Genomic DNA, 17,666 nt, shown 5'->3' with positions numbered 1-17,666 from the left:
ACTACTGCACCAGGACACCTAGTAGACGATGACAGACTGGTACACGTGTGATAACTAACTTGGCGAGGACAGTAGACAAACACAGGTGAATATCTACCTGACTTGGTGATGGTAGACACACCTACCGACTTTGTGATGATGGTGAAAGTAGATGGTAGACACACCTACCTGACTTGGAGATGATGGTGACAGTAGACACGACAAACAACACAAGGAGCCAGAAGGTGGTTTTCTCCCATTTGGTCGGGGCGTACCGCTTGGCCCTGTGGGGTATTACTCACATTAAGAGTAATAATAATAACAATATCAATAATAATAATACACAGATAAATCACAATTACTTGATATATCAATGAACAAATCCACAGGAGCCCTGATTAGGGTTCGAACCTTTGCTGTGAGTGCTCCCAGGCGCCTGGGAACACCCAGCGTATAGATTTGAACCCTCGTCTTGAGATGGTTATCTTGAGATGATTTCGAGGCATAGCGTCCCCGCGGCCCAGTCCTCGACCAGGCCTCCTTTTTGTTACTCACCCCCAGGAAGCAGCTCGTAGCAGCTGTCTAACTCCCAGGTACCTATTTATTGTTAGGCATCAGGTTGAAAGAAACTCTGCCTATTTGATTCCACCACCGCCTGGGATCGATCCCCGGCCCACAGGACTACGAATCCGTAGCGGTGATTACTCAGCCACAGACTCATGAAGGCTCATGTGGATTTGTTCAATAATAATAATAATAATAAGTATGAATGTGTGGTTGGATTTCATTACACCTATAATTGTTTCATGAATATACAGAATAGGTGCTTGAGGATCCTACACAGGTACTTTATGACCATACACAGGTACTTATTGACTATACACAGGTACTTATTGACCATACACGGGTATGTTGACCAGACCACACACTATAGAAGGTGAAGGGACGACGACGTTTCGGTCCGTCTTGGACCATTCTCAAGTCACAATCGACTTGAGAATGGTCCAAGACGGACCGAAACATCGTCGTCCCTTCACCTTTTAGTGTGATACTAATATATTATAATATTAACTTATATTTGAACAAATTTTCGTTTTGAATGAACAGCATGTAAAAATTTATGAATGCGTCTGTGGGGTCGACCGCTGGATGTAATGGACTTGAGTCGAGGACGGGTTGCGTGTGTAAACCGTTTTTCATTCATAAACAGGAGGTTTGGCGGGTGCATGGAATCACTTTTGGGTCTGTTTGGAGGACGGGCTGCACCGTGCTGCTTGGAATTTTTTTGTTCCGAGCAGCTGAATCTAAAACAACAACAACCCAACGAACTTTAACCTTAAATAATTCAAATATTTGGCATTTTCCTCCCTCTAAACGTTATTAAACAAAACTGGGCGGCTTCTTGTCCATTTATACGGGGGGAAGTATGGCACTTTCTGGCCGGATGAGGAACGGGCTTACGCGGTCCACGTACCAGTGAGTAATGTAAATATTGAATATATCTATAATATATTAATAGTGGTGAACGCGTGCTCGCCGTGTGTGTTCCCTGACAACACGCTAGCCTCGAGTACAGACTGGTCCACTTATAATCGATGGGATATGATATATGCAGACATCCTAAAATATGAATAATATACTGAAGATATATGGAGATGCAGTTACAACAGATCCACCCAGTCGCTTTCACAAGCGAGACGACCCGAGTTCGAATCCACAGGCGAGTGGGACGATGGTTCAGCGTTGCTCTGTTAAACGCCTCTGTGCACTCAGTAGTATTTGGGGACTTAGTTTTCAGTAGGGCTGTGTTCTGGTAAATTTGGCAATATAAGGCTTCAAATAAGCTGTTCAGGGATGAGGAGGGGGGGGAGCTCTCAGCCTGTGAACATGGGGGGTGTACAATAAAGTACCACTCACAGGATGAGTATGGGATACACATAATGGTTTATGTGTAAACCAAGTCTTTGAAAATGTAAGAAGCCTTACGAAACACTTCTAGGCGTCAGACCAAAAATAAAAATGTAAAAAAATGAATTTTGGAGAGTTAATTTTTCAATTACCTTCGACAGTGAAGAAAAACGTAAGAAATATTGAGAAGATTCGTGTTAGAATTATTAATCTTACCCTTTCGGTCATATTCAGCAACACACACACACACACACACACACACACACACACACACACACACACACACACACACACACACACACACACACACACACACACACACACACACATACACATATATATATATATATATATATATATATATATATATAATATTAGTGCTGCTTGGGTAACAGCTTCTCCCCCTTATCAACCTACTCTGGCTTTCCGCCCTGTAGAGGCCACTCTTCTTCAAGACCAACAACCAGAGCGCAACTCCATAGTCTCCTGAGACTAATGACTGCCTACTATAGTGTTACAGTAGAGAAAGGTAGAGGATCCAAATAGCCTAATAGACTTATATAGTTGTTCTTTAACAGGAATGCAACTGGGAATTGATTGATATTTTGCATACGTTATATTTTTTCGCCTGTTGATCATGATTTTAGGTGTGGGACAACCCCGGCAGACAAGTCAATCTAATTTTAGAATAATAATTATGATGTAGCTCACCGCCCCCAAAGGGAGACGGGGCCAATGTCGGTTATTTGTTCCAGCCGCCGCCCGGATTAACAGCTGATGCAGTGTTGTCACGTTTCAAATCTCCCATTACGTGAAATAATAAATTGCAGAGAGTAATTACCGGGTATATTGCACATACCAGAGTGAGTATACGAGTTGATAGACAATGATTTCAAAGTATTAGAAGTATATTTTAGTGCTAGTGTTGCTTTTTTATTGTATACCTATGCAAAGAAAAGGTTGTTAAAAATAAATCTAGCAACACTGTGCCGTGAGAGCTGAGCAGGTCTTCACTGACTTTACAATCACCAGAGGTTTTCTGGACTCCACTAGAGGAGGTTGTTGCGTCATGGCTGTTCAATTTTAGTTAAGTTCTTTAGTGTTTTTCGGTTAAGTAGTGAGTTGAACAATTCGCTCTCCTGAATCGTCATCGCATTTTGACGAATAATTTCCCTAAGGGCAAAAACTGATGTACTAAAAAAGATAGCGGCTAGCAAAATTTACGTGATTTCGTACCAAGAGCGTACCTAAAAATGGTTTCGGGAGTTCTACTTTCCTAGCCCGGCCTGGGGCCAGACTCGACTTGTGTCCAACAGGCTGTTGCTTGGAGAGACCCGCAGGCCCACATATCCACTACAGTCCGCTTGGTCCGGCACTTCTTGCAAGAACTTGTCTAAATGCTTCTTGAAGACTTCCACATTTGTTCCGGCAATATTTTTAATGCTTCTTGGAGTATTGGGAGGATACTAAACAGCCGTGGACCTCCCTGATGTTCAAATTCTGATTGTGCCTATGGCACCTCTACTCTTCACTGATTCTATTATGCATTTCCTTCCGTACTTTTCGCTCCAGTATGTTGTTATTCTACTGTGCAAACTTGGGACCTGGCCCTCCAGTATCTTCCAAGTATATATTATTTGATACCCTTCTCGTCTCCTTTCCATAGAGTACATTTTGAGAGCTTTGAGACGGTCCCAATAATTGAGATGTTTTATAGTGTCTATGCGTGCCGTACATGTTCTCTGTATTCCCTCTAATTAAAAAATCTCTCCTGCTCTGAAGGGGAAGGTAATTCCATCAAATCACTTCATTTTTATGGGGCCCCGTGAGCAACACAAATGCGAACAAGCTTGAATGGTCCCCAAGCATATATACGAATGAAAACTCCACACCCCAGAAGTGACTCGAACCCGGACCTGGCTCTGAAGGGGAAAGCGAGTACCTAGCAATACTTAAGACGATTTAAATAGTGTTAGCATTGTTGTGGGGTTCATGGATACGTTCTCATAATCTATTCTTTAATTTTCCTGGCCGCCGCCGCTATATTTGCTCGATTATGTTTACTGAATGTCAGGTCGTCAGTTATCACAATTCCCAGATCTTTTACATGTTGTTTTTCCTTATGTGTATTTCGTTTAAATTCTTCGTTTCCACCACACCTAAGTACCTGGAACTTATCACTGTTAAACATCATGTTATTTTCAGTTGCCCAATCAAAGTCTATTTATATCGGTTTGTAGTTTTTCAGGGTCTTATATAGACGAAATTATTTTCTTGGTAATTTTTGTATAATCTGCAAAGGATGACACGAAGCTTTCACTAGTATTTTTGTCTATATCCGAAATAAGAATGAGACATAGCAGCGTTGCAAGGACTGTGCCCCTGGGGGTACAGAGCTTTTCATTGCACTTGAACTTGATCTTATGTGACTGTTACTCTAAATTTTGTTTGACAAAGTTGAGTCCAACAACTTGGGCTGGACGGTAGAGCGACGGTCTCGCTTCATGCAGGTCGGCGTTCAATCCCCGACCGTCCAAGCGGTTGGACACCATTCCTTTCCCCCGTCCCATCCCAAATCCTAATCCTGACCCCTTCCAAGTGCTATACAGTCGTAATGGCTTGGCGCTTTCCCCTGATAATTGCCTTGCCTTGACAAAGTTGACAATACAACGCCTCACTTTACCTGTTATTCCCAGTGATCTCATTTTATGGGCTATCACACCATGGTATTTGTCGAATGCCTTTGCAAAGTTTGTTTACATAACATCTGCATTTTGTGTTTTCATCTAATGCTTCTGTGATTTTGTCATAGTGATTGAGTAACTGCGACAGACAGGATCTTCCCGCTCTATCTCCATGTTGTGGAAGTACATTGTTTTCCATAAAACTAGAGATATGATTGCTAATCACTCTTTTAATAACTGTTTATTATGTTTGATGCTAGTGGAACTGGTCTATCCTTTTTTGCCAGGTTAGGAACGGGCAATTTAGTACAGCAGTTTAATGACGTTGTCAGTGACACCTTTGATTTTTTTTAGATATATACAAGAGTTGTTACATTCTTGTACAGCCACTAGTACGCGTAGAGTTTCGGGCAGGTCCCTGGAATACGATCCCCTGCCGCGAAGAATCGTTGTTACAACCAAGTACACATTTTACTGTTGAGTTAAACAGAGGCTACAGTTAAGGATTTGCGCCCAGTAAATCCTCCCCGGCCAGGATACGAACCCATGACATAGCGCTCGCGGAACGCCAGGCGAGTGTCTTACCACTACACCACGGAGACTGTTAACAGTCTCGGATAACACGGATTTGTTAACAGTTCCTGAGTACTGACGTCATTAATTATTGCCTATAAATAGCTTGTTGAAATATTAATGGGAATTCTTCCATAAATGGATGGTGGTGTTGCCAGCGAGTCTCCTAACTGTATTTTGTCTAATAACCATCGCTGGGTCATGGTGCCTATCACACGGTTCCTCTCTTAGCAGAGCTGATTAATTCACCGCCACCTTCTTCTTATCTTCAGGTTATCTTGAGATGATTTCGGGGCTTTTTAGTGTCCCCGCGGCCCGGTCCTCGACCAGGCCTCCACCCCCAGGAAGCAGCCCGTGACAGTTGACTAACACCCAGGTACCTATTTTTACTGCTAGGTAACAGGGGGCATAGGGTGAAAGAAACTCTGCCCATTGTTTCTCGCCGGCGCCTGGGATCGAACCCAGGACCACCTTAACTACACGTTTGTGCTCTTAAGATTATTTTCTTTTGTAAATAGATCATTCTTGGTATACTAGTTTACATTACACCTGTTTGAACCGGTGGCATCGTCTTTCTTTTCCTATAATTATTCTAAACCTTTACATCACTATTGTTTTGAGAAAATCAATTGGATCAATGAGGCGACTGGAACCCAGCCGCGCACCTTACATCTCTACAATAATGTTGTTGTTTTAGATTCAGCTACTGGGTATGAAAAGTTTCAAGTAGCACGGGCTATGGTGAGCCCGTAGTGGACTTACCTGGCACAGGAGTGGCGCTGTAACTGACGTGGTATAAGGTAAACAAGTCGTGGTACAGGGGTAAGGTGTGCCGCTGGGAGTTCCTTGTTCGCTGGTTCTTGATCTCACTGATACGTATATCACCACGTTCGTGTGATGGGTTTGTGTACACTGATGTATTCACCTAGTTGTGCTTGCGGGGGTTGATCTCTGCTCTTTCGGCCCGCCTCTCAACTGTCAATCAACCGTTTCTAACTACTACTACTATTTTTTTCCCCACACAACACACACACACACACACACACACACACACACACACACACACACACACACACACACACACACACACACACACACACACACACACACACACACACACACCAAGACCGTCAGTAGTTTCAAAGCGTTATATGACAAAGAGTGCTGGGAAGACGGGACACCACGAGCGTAGCTCTCATCCTGTAACTACACTTAGGTAATTACACACACACACACACACACACACACACACACACACACACACACACACACACACACACACACACACACACACACACACACACACACCAGGAAGCTGCCCGTGACAGCTGACTAACTCCCCAGATACCTATTTACTGCTAGGTAACAGGGGCATAGGGTGAAAGAAACTCTGCCCATTGTTTCTCGCTGGCGGCCGGGATTGCACCCGGGACCACAGGATCATGTGACCAGCGTGCTGTCCGCTCGGCCACCGGCCCACTGATGTATTCCTTGACCTGTGCTGATGTGGGGAGGGGGGAGGGAGGGAGAGTGGCGTAATAATAGGCTGTAAGTGTACAATAAACTACCACTACACCAGTTGATTGACAGTTGAGAGGCGGGACCAAAGAGCCAAAGCTCAACCCCCACAAGCACAATTAGATGAGTACAATTAGGTGAGTACGGAGCTGACAATAAACTAGCAGCCGCTGACGGCAACAATATGAAATCAATCAAAAAGCCACCGACATGGTCAAAAGAATCGAAACTGGAAACCACAAAACTCTTCGCAGACTGTCAGACGCCCACGCCCCCAATTCCCCGGTCTCCCCCAAACCCTCCCCTCACAATTTTAATTACAAGATCGAGCTTTAGCTCTTGGATCCAGAAGTGATCATGTGTTACGATGTCTGAGACCAGCTATGATTTTTAGGTGATGTGAATCTTAAATGTTTCAATCTTAAATATTTTCAAGTTGCCTGTGATTTCTAGAGGAAGTGATTTTAATCTGAAAATATAATTTGGTAATAAGTTTACACTGATACATCGTGCGAAAGTAAACTTTCTTTTTAGTAGTAAACACGCACGATGTAAACATCGTGAGCGCTTACACTGAGAATACTCACCTCACCCTGGCGTACGACGGTCGCGGCATGGCGCTGATATGAGTCCCCGCGTCCGCTCACGGCGTCCAGACCAACTTGAAGTTCATGTCCTCCCTCCAGGACGTTCCACGTTTTATCTCACGTTCTGCTCTACGACCTGTTCCACAGCCAGCCCCACCACCTGTTCCACAGCCAGCCCCACGACCAACCTGCGACAAGCTACCCTCTGTGCTCCCCGACCTAGTCTATCCTTTCCTATGGTCAGGTAACTGGCTCGTTGGTGTTAGCCCCCATGTGGGAGTCACTCTAGAGTCAACAGGCAAGGAGAACCCTGTTTCTTCCCGCTGGGTCCGGCTGGAGTCATGCTCTGAGGCCACAGCGAAGCTTATTGATTAGTATACGACTTCACATGGTCAGCGGGATGTATGGCAATTGCTGAAAACTGCACTTTTCACAAAGAAACCTCATTGTCAATGGCAAACTGTGGCTGGTTGAACGTTTCTGTCGCGATAATCAATCCACCACTGCAGGGTAGCGACTCAGGGGCCACTAAACAGCTAGCCAGAGCTACACCACTCGCGTCCAGCGCTGCTGAATCTCACCTCCCACGCTCCGGGCCAGACCCACGCAGCCCAGACCCAAATGTCACACTAGCCACCAATGTCCTGCTGGAAGGTAAATGTCGCGTGACAAATGAATGTCGCCTCCCGAAACACTTTTGCCCCCCCCCCTCCACCCCCGAGGGTAACAGTGGGACACGTGTTGCAGATATACATTTATCCTATATACATTTATCTATATACATTTATCACCATTGACTGATTCTCCAGGTTTGTACAGTTGATTGAGGGGTCAGGCGTAGTATACAGTAGCTAAAACATACGAACACAGGGCGTGCAAGACTGATTCAAAACACAACTGCGCTTGAGAAAATTGGTAGGAGCCATAAAGTGGATTCGAACCTGCACACGGGGGAATACTTCCAAGCATACGCCTTAGACCTCTTCACCACGACATGTTGCAAAGCAATGCAACCGGGAATTCAACTAAATACTCTAGTAGGGGTCCTCATTCATATATTTCCCGCGGACATGCTGGCTGGGGTCCAGGAGCTCGACCTACAACGCTTTTCTTCAAATGCACAAATAAATCACATTAACGTGCATACGGGCAAAGTGTGAAACCTTGACTTGGCTTCAGTGGAAGCCTCGGGAACCCTAGAGGATTCAGTTGAATCCTAGGCTGCATTGTTCTTGGAGCATGTGGTGGGGAAGTGGTCTAAGGCTTGGGTTTGGGAGTACTCAGTGTGCAGGTTCGAATCCTAATCACGGCTCCTACTGATTTTCTCATTGATTCATCATGTTAATGTGATTTCTTTGTGCACGACTATGCTTAATGTGCTTAGTCCATCACTTGTTAAATATCTCACTGTCTAGTCCAGCACTTGTTAAATATACAGCTGTCTAGTCCAGCACTTGTTAAATATCTCACTGTCTAGTCCAGCACTTGTTAAATATACAGCTGTCTAGTCCAGCACTTGTTAAATATACAGCTGTCTACTGTCCAGCACTTACTAAATATTTGACTGTCTACTGTTCATCACTTGTTAAATATGTCATTGTCTATTACTCGTTAAATATATATCTGGGTATTGGCCAGCACTCGTTAAATATACAACCGTACGTTACATCTCCAACATATATCACACGCAATTATGTCACTGGGATTTGTCCAACACCTGTTAAGACACACAGCGGCTCGGTGTTGACTGTCACATTAACGGTGTTAACATGTCTGTTGACATGTTAAACAGACAACAAGGGCTAACCCTGCACCTGTGTTGAACGAAGCGCCTGCAAGACACTACAGTGATGTTCCCCTGTGGGAGAAGGACTAAGGCAGGCTGGAACACCTCTATAACCGCCAAGGAGCACCTCTATAACCGACAAGCAGCACCTCTATAACCGCCAAGGAGCTCCCGTTCACCGGTAGCACATGGCCCGGCCCCCCACCACCATGTGCTGTGACGCCCGCACCTCTGCAGTGTGTCTGTTGCACTCATTGACTGCACACGCATGCGTCCCAGTGGTTGAAATGAGGGGAGGTGAGGGTGGTGTGTGTGGGGGTGGGTCGGTCGGGCTGGGAGAGGGGAGGCCAGGTCTAGTGGAATAGGGGTAATGGTGGGAGAGGAGGCCTGCGGCTGCAGTTGAGATGGAAAGGAGAGGGATGGAAGGGGGAGAGTGTGTGTGTGAGGGGAGACACGGGACTGCGGCAGAGTGAGGGGACGGACTAACCGGGTGATGGGAACGCACACATGCACTCACCCCTCACAACTTTCCTCCCTTCTTCGTTCCCTTCCCATAACGTTTCGTTCAGTAAAGCCTCACAGCGCCTATGAACGGGGTGTAGTGAAATGAAGTAACTTACCCGAGATTGATTAATATACGTGATGGTAAAGATATCACAACAGCCCCATCATTACACACACACAAACAACCACACATAACTTGCGAAACTAGAAACGTCGTTCATAACAACTGAACGCTGATATTAGCAGTGCTGCAGTTAAAACAATATAATACAACAACAAAATTATACAGATGTTAAAACTTGTGTAAGAGGTAAAAAGTAACACTGATCCTCCCTTCTCCATAATATATATATACACAACATGCAGTTATACTTCGTTCTTGGCCTAGAGGGTCAACATCAACACAATGGTCACTAATTACAGTCAGTCTGTCTCAATTGTGGGGTAGAAATAGCCTAAGCTACTCTATCCCTTTGTGATATATTTAATTGTCTCAAAAAACGTACTTGAACTTGTCTACCTTAACAAACCTCAATAATTCTCACACATTGGAATTGTACTGACAATTTTGGAACCACGTCACAAGTCGTCTTTTAGTTATATTTCAAAACGAGGAATATTAAAGCTAAGATAAAAACAGAGGGCGTATCAGTCAGCAAACCTCCTTGAGATGGTTAATGATTCAAGATTATCGGTCCAGGAGACGAGGAAGTTGGCGATATGTGGCAAGAGTGGGGAGGTGGCCTCTGCAGGAGCAAGGTGAACCCTTCAGTAGCCTCAGCAACTGTGACACGTCAACACAGCTGCTGCCCGGCCGCCTTGTCCTTCACTCGGAACAGATGGAGGGAGGGTGTGACGAGGCTCTTGGGGGACATTAATAAGAACAATAAAACCCCAAGAGGAACGGGCGGGCACATCTCCTGTGCCATGTAAGTCCACTTCGGGCTCACCATAGCCCGTGCTGCTTGGAACTTTTTCTTCCGAGTTGCTGAATCTAAAACAACAACAAAGAGGAAATTATGAGTCGGGAGATTATGGCGGCTCGTCATGAGGGAGTTGGAAACCGCAGTCACGGCGCGGGTTTACTGTTATAAGACGTGAGAATGTGAGTTTCCCTGCATTGCGTCGGTCTCCCGCCTCCACTACGGTATTGAATCATCCCTCACCTCCCCCCTCCCCCCCATCCTTCAGTCAATTCCCTAGGCAACCCTGCACTATTCAGTCGATTTCCCTCCGTAGCTTAACCTACACTGTTTAGTCGCCCCCTCCCACTAGGCTACCCTAAATTGTTTTGTCATCCTAGCCTACCCTGCACTTTCGAGTCGCTCTCCTAGGCTACCCTGCACTGTCGAGTCGCTCTCCTAGGCTGCCCTGCACTGTCGAGTCGCTCTCCTAGGCTACCCTGCAGTCTTGAGTCGACCTCCTTGGGCGTCGGTGTTATTCTCATTAGAGGATTAGGTTTAAGGACCTGCCCGAAACGCTATGCGTGCTAGTGACTTTTTTTTTGAGATATATACAAGAGTTGTTACATTCTTGTACAGCCACTAGTACGCGTAGCGTTTCAGGCAGGTCCCTGGAATACGATCCCCGCCGCGAAGAACCGTTGTTACAACCAAGTACCCATTTTACTGTTGAGTTAAACAGAGGCTACAGTTAAGGATTTGCGCCCAGTAAATCCTCCCCGGCCAGGATACGAACCCATGACAAAGTGCTCGCGGAACGCTTTACAAGAATGTAAAATCTCTTGTATATATAAATAAAATATAAAAATTATCCGCATTTTACCTGAATTTACCTTAGGGCCTCTAACACTCTAGTGGCCTCGATGAGGACACAATTTTTTTTATTTTTAAACACTATTTTCAAATTAAAAATAAAAAACGCTGGTCTAATGTATTGACTCCCGATGTATTTTTTCCTCCATCATACAACAACAACCACACATACATGCATCCCCAGGATGCAGCCCGTAGCAGGTGTTTACTCCCAAGATACCTGTTTAGTGCTGGGTGAACATGGACATCAGGTCAAGGAAACTGGCCATTTATTTCTGCCTTGGCCGGAAGTCAACCGCATATGCGTGTGGGTTTGTACCTGTGTATTTGTAAATACACCTGTGTGTGTATTTACTATTTGTACTTGCAGGGTCGAGCTGTTAGCTCTTGGACCCCGCTTTTCTAACCTTTGGTTGTGTATTTAATTTAACTGATTCCCTCCCCCCCCCCCCTCTCTCTCTCTCTCTCTCTCTCTCTCTCTCTCTCTCTCTCTCTCTCTCTCTCTCTCTCTCTCTCTCTCTCTCTCTCTCTCTCTCTCTCTCTCTCTCTCTCTCTCTCTCTCTCTCTCTCTCTCTCTCTCTCTCTCTCTCTCTCTCTCTCTCTCTCTCTCTCTCTCTCTCTCTCTCTCTCTCTCTCTCTCTCTCTCTCTCTCTCTCTCTCTCTCTCTCTCTCTCTCTCTCTCTCTCTCTCTCTCTCTCTCTCCTCTCTCTCTCTCTCTCTCTCTCTCTCTCTCTCTCTCTCTCTCTCTCTCTCTCTCTCTCTCTCTCTCTCTCTCTCTCTCTCTCTCTCTCTCTCTCTCTCTCTCTCTCTCTCTCTCTCTCTCTCTCTCTCTCTCTCTCTCTCTCTCTCTCTCTCTCTCTCTCTCTCTCTCTCTCTCTCTCTCTCTCTCTCTCTCTCTCTCTCTCTCCCCCTCTCTCCCCCTCTCTCCCCCTCTCTCTCTCTCTCTCTCTCTCTCTCTCTCTCTCTCTCTCTCTCTCTCTCTCTCTCTCTCTCTCTCTCTCTCTCTCTCTCTCTCTCTCTCTCTCTCTCTCTCTCTCTCTCTCTCTCTCTCTCTCTCTCTCTCTCTCTCTCTCTCTCTCTCTCTCTCTCTCTCTCTCTCTCTCTCTCTCTCTCTCTCTCTCCCCCTCTCTCTCTCTCTCTCTCTCTCTCTCTCTCTCTCTCTCTCTCTCTCTCTCTCTCTCTCTCTCTCTCTCTCTCTCTCTCTCTCTCTCTCTCACACACACACACACACACACACACACATTTCCTGGAACCAGTGTCGCAGTCATAATAGTAACGACCTCTGTCCTTCAAAAGCAAGAACCACCAAATTATTTTCACGTGAAGTTGGTGGTGAGTTCTTGACAGTCAGAAAGTAATCTAACTGGTCTTTGAGATCATGCGTCAGCCAGTCAGTAAGGCAATCTGCACAACCTGTCCTCCTACAAAACGTCGCATTTCGCTCGGATCCGTTACATAAGGCCAACAATTATCGTACTAGAAAATGGAAGCGACTCGCGAAAGTGACGTGCTGTCCCGTTTTCTGTTTTGGGTCCTCTGGCTTAGTCTAGTAGGTTAGGAGAGGACACTTTAAATTGACCGTTTTCTTGACGTGAAAATTGACCGTCCTTAGGAGGACGGGCTGATCTGTGTGCCTGTCAACCAGTCAGGCAATCTGTGTGCCTGTCAGCCAGTCAGGCAATCTGTGTGCCTGTCAGCCAGTCAGTACGGCAATCTGTGTGCCCGTCAGCCAGTCAATAAGGCAATCTGTCGGATAGATGATCAAACAGTAAGCCCATCATCCCTAACTTTGTCGTCCACCAACATCCTGTCAGTCAGCCACTCATCAATACGTTCGCCTTCTCTTCGTCTAGCCCGTCCTCCAAAGGTTTCCTAACGTCAAGAAACTGTCGTACTTAAGTGCCCTTATCCTAACCTACCAGAGTGTAACGGGGGGTGGGGGAAATAGCTCTATCTTGTCCATTATTCCACCCCCCAGTTAACTAACGAGGCCGGGGGAAACAGCTCTCTCTAGTCCGTTATCCCGTCCCCAGTTAGCTAACTATTCTAGAGCACTCCCAGAGTTCCTAAGGCAACCTCTCTCGTTCAACACCTTGTAACCTAGGTATTTGACTACCTAGGTGCTAAGACTACAAGGCGCCGTAACTGGATCAGCTACCCGAAACTCTAGAGAGAACTCTAGAATACAGAAGCATTGCCACAAACGTATAAGAGAAAACGAAAGGAAAGAAATGAATAGTGAAGTAATTAGTGAGGGTTTGGGGTGAGAGGTAGAGAGGTGGGAGGAGCGAGGAGGGTCATTAGTTGAAAGTGAGAGTTTAGAGAGGGGTGGAGGGAGAGGAGTAGATAGGTAGAAGGAGAAGAGTAGATAGTAGAAGTAGATAGTAGAAGACGAAATGCTGCCACCATCCATTCATGATCATTACATACAAGACAAGGAATGGAACTTGCCTGTATCACAAAATTCTCAAAAGATGTTATCATGAGTTCATTATTAGTATGTTCCCTCTGTACCATGTACTCATTAAAATCAGGGAACCAATAACTACAGAGGCTTTCTCACCTCAACTCAATTCTCTAGGGAACACAGTGAAAGACCATTTAAATAATAAATTCAACAATTATATTTTTCATGATAAGTATCATAACTTAAGCAATCCAATTAAAAATGTTAACGATTAATATTCAAAGTGAGTCATCATCCAGGAATTTGAGAACCCTACAACTTGACTGCCCCTGATCATCACACAACATATGTAAACACGACCAAGTCACCTTAATGTTCACTCACCGAGGACTGAGTCTAAGTTGAATAGAGAGGGGGGGGGGGGTCTGTAGCTTGACAGAGACTGTCTCGCCCCTGCCGGCCGACAGCCTCCCTGGTAGGGACGTCGTCTCTGCTCTCGTCTGCTGTTCTGTCTCTTAATGCCCTCTGCTGGATAGCTCTCCGAGTTTATATTGGGGAACCTAGTAGCTAACTCCGCCCACAAGTAGATAGCCTCCGGCACTACCAAGCCACTCCTTAAACGTCGGCTTGTTTGAAGGCTACCAGACTACAATTAAGAGCTTAGCGGAAGCAAGGTGAAATTCTCATGATCTGACCTCAGGTCACTTGGGGTCATTAACGGTTAGAGGTGTGAGATCTCCGCCGACAACTTGGCGCCTTTCCAAATCCCTGTCTGTGACTCATATTCTATATATATTTTAAATAAACTAACCCAAACACTTTTACAGTGTTACATCTCCCCTTCTCCCCGAAATAAAGTTTTTGCAACACTGCTAAAGCAAGCTAGCTGTGTGCAACAACTTTATTAATGAAAAAAAATACATCCTAGCTAAACAAATATACATCATCCTACTCTAAAAAATGAAATATATAGACAGACGTCCATTGTCTCTGGCTGGGCGACGTCACTGCTTGGTCTTGTAGATAATCCTGTACCACATTTCTTCAACACAACTGCCTCCGTCGCTTCTCCGTCGTTAACGCACAACAACCCTTGGTCAACCCGAAAGCCGTTACTACTTGAACTGCGCACAGGACCGTGGAATTCGGTTGTCCCAGCTGATCTGTAATTGGCCCTACGTCAGTCACCATGAGAGACGTATATTGGGGTTCTTCACAGCTATAGGGACTACAAGTTTCGAGACCTTCATATAGTTGCCAACAGTAGAAATCCCATCCTACTCTTCTTCCTCCCTGTTGCTCCAGCACGCCTCCTTCAGAGAGCTACTTCTGACAGCCACATCAAGTCTGCATGACACAGGAAGAATCACTCAACAGAGCTACCCGCTTGCAGGAGGGGCGGCCAGTCAAGGCAAACGATCCTGTCTTGCAATTACGCTCCATGCAATGATGCTGACACCAGCAAGGGACACTAGGTATCATGTCTCACTCAGCTTGTCTTATCTTCTCTTCTTTCTTCTCTCTATTTCTTCTCTCTTCTTTCTTCTTTCTTCTTTCTTCTTTCTTCTCTCTTCTTTCTTCTCTCTTCCTCCTCCCATGGGTCTTAGACAAGCGACCTGGGGTCCATTGGGGGTCTGTCCGTCCTGGGGTCCATCCTGGGTAGACCGATGTTGGTGGGACAGACTGGAGTCGTTGTTGCTCCTCTTCCATCATTACTGGGTCGTCTGGGGTCGTCTGCAGAACGACCTGGGGTCCACTGGGTAGACCAATGTTGACTGACCGAGAGGGCTGCATCTTGGGGTCCCCTGGGGTGGTGATGGTGGTGGAGCCATGACCTCCAGGTAGTGGGCTGGTCGTGGTGGTGGTGATAAACGCCCGTGAGTGTGGTACACAGCAGCCGTCTCTCTCTTCTGTATATGCGTCGCGCCTCTCCTCTGGCTCCCACCTGTGAATTGAACATAAAGGCGACAATACCCGTGTTCCATGCTGTTGTGTGACCCTGTAGTTTGTATAGGGTTACACAGTTATATCATAACGCTCTCCTCCTGGCAACAACTACACTTCAATTTTTTTAATAATCCAATTAACTCTGAATGATATTGACTTGGTGGAACATAAGACAGTAACAGAGGAAAGTTAGAGAAGAGAGAATAAGGTCATCACTACCTTTAACTTGTCACAAAAAAAATCAACACTAATAGACAAAACACTAGCCTAAACTTAACTGTACCGTTCCTAATCTTAAGTACATAATTAACCATTACTCCCACCCTTAACCTACAGCCACCTACGTGACCCAGAGTGTCTCCCTAGCTTCTCCGCCGGTCAACAACTCCAAACTGTTGCCACCCCTGTGACCAGACTATCTAACGTCGAGCGTCCCCAACGTGAAGTCTACTGACATACTAAGGCTCCCCCTAGCATGCTGTACAAGACCAGTACACCTCGGGTTATTGCGTTCAAATGGAGTAAAACAGTCGAACGCAATAATCTGAGCAGAACCACTACTTAAAAACTACACCTGCCACTCCCCACTGACCTGGAGACCAGCGGTGGCTGGGTGTCCCCGTGGGACATGCGAGGTCACCTGTCACACTCAGCTGACCTGCACTACCAACACCGCTAAGTTCCCAAATCGCCAAATCTTATTACTAACATAAATCACTACACACGCAAGTTCTGGTGAACATTCCCTGAATACCACAAAACTCACAAAATCACTAAACACAACACCAGAGAATCACCATCTCCAAACCTGAAAAAAAAGTTCGCTAACTCGCGAATATTAAACACCTGTCAATCTCCCTGATAGCGCCTGAGCGGCAAAAAGACACGTGGGACTGAACAATGTTCAAAAGAACACCAATACCTTAAACATTGTTCAACACCGCTGCCATCATTGTAACGGGGGGTGGGGGAAATAGCTCTATCTTGTCCATTATTCCACCCCCCAGTTAACTAACGAGGCCGGGGGAAACAGCTCTCTCTAGTCCGTTATCCCGTCCCCAGTTAGCTAACTATTCTAGAGCACTCCCAGAGTTCCTAAGGCAACCTCTCTCGTTCAACACCTTGTAACCTAGGTATTTGACTACCTAGGTGCTAAGACTACAAGGCGCCGTAACTGGATCAGCTACCCGAAACTCTAGAGAGAACTCTAGAATACAGAAGCATTGCCACAAACGTATAAGAGAAAACGAAAGGAAAGAAATGAATAGTGAAGTAATTAGTGAGGGTTTGGGGTGAGAGGTAGAGAGGTGGGAGGAGCGAGGAGGGTCATTAGTTGAAAGTGAGAGTTTAGAGAGGGGTGGAGGGAGAGGAGTAGATAGGTAGAAGGAGAAGAGTAGATAGTAGAAGTAGATAGTAGAAGACGAAATGCTGCCACCATCCATTCATGATCATTACATACAAGACAAGGAATGGAACTTGCCTGTATCACAAAATTCTCAAAAGATGTTATCATGAGTTCATTATTAGTATGTTCCCTCTGTACCATGTACTCATTAAAATCAGGGAACCAATAACTACAGAGGCTTTCTCACCTCAACTCAATTCTCTAGGGAACACAGTGAAAGACCATTTAAATAATAAATTCAACAATTATATTTTTCATGATAAGTATCATAACTTAAGCAATCCAATTAAAAATGTTAACGATTAATATTCAAAGTGAGTCATCATCCAGGAATTTGAGAACCCTACAACTTGACTGCCCCTGATCATCACACAACATATGTAAACACGACCAAGTCACCTTAATGTTCACTCACCGAGGACTGAGTCTAAGTTGAATAGAGAGGGGGGGGGGGGGTCTGTAGCTTGACAGAGACTGTCTCGCCCCTGCCGGCCGACAGCCTCCCTGGTAGGGACGTCGTCTCTGCTCTCGTCTGCTGTTCTGTCTCTTAATGCCCTCTGCTGGATAGCTCTCCGAGTTTATATTGGGGAACC

At 45.6% G+C, this 17,666-nt stretch overlaps 1 protein-coding gene across 2 annotated transcripts in view; it reads right to left on the bottom strand.

Annotated features, from left to right (window-relative positions):
* LOC123746769 (carbohydrate sulfotransferase 13) overlaps positions 1–9,529 on the bottom strand; it is a 40,811-nt gene extending 31,282 nt beyond the window's left edge. The window contains exons 1-3 of one of the 2 annotated variants that reach the window (XM_069319620.1): positions 9,185–9,529; positions 7,250–7,896; positions 169–263 (exon numbers count right to left, since the gene is read on the bottom strand). In XM_069319620.1, the coding sequence (XP_069175721.1) occupies positions 169–263; positions 7,250–7,278 (124 nt within the window). In that variant the 5' untranslated portion in view covers positions 7,279–7,896; positions 9,185–9,529. The remainder of the gene's footprint in view (positions 1–168; positions 264–7,249; positions 7,897–9,184) is intronic. The other variant, XM_069319621.1, reaches the window with a different exon arrangement.
* Positions 9,530–17,666: the final 8,137 nt, after the last annotated feature.

This window comes from Procambarus clarkii, chromosome 93 (assembly GCF_040958095.1).
Source record: "Procambarus clarkii isolate CNS0578487 chromosome 93, FALCON_Pclarkii_2.0, whole genome shotgun sequence".
NCBI classification, from domain to species: Eukaryota; Metazoa; Arthropoda; class Malacostraca; order Decapoda; family Cambaridae; genus Procambarus; species Procambarus clarkii.
The sequence above is the reverse complement of the archived record's forward strand: the minus strand, read 5'-3'. Positions and strand labels throughout refer to the sequence as shown.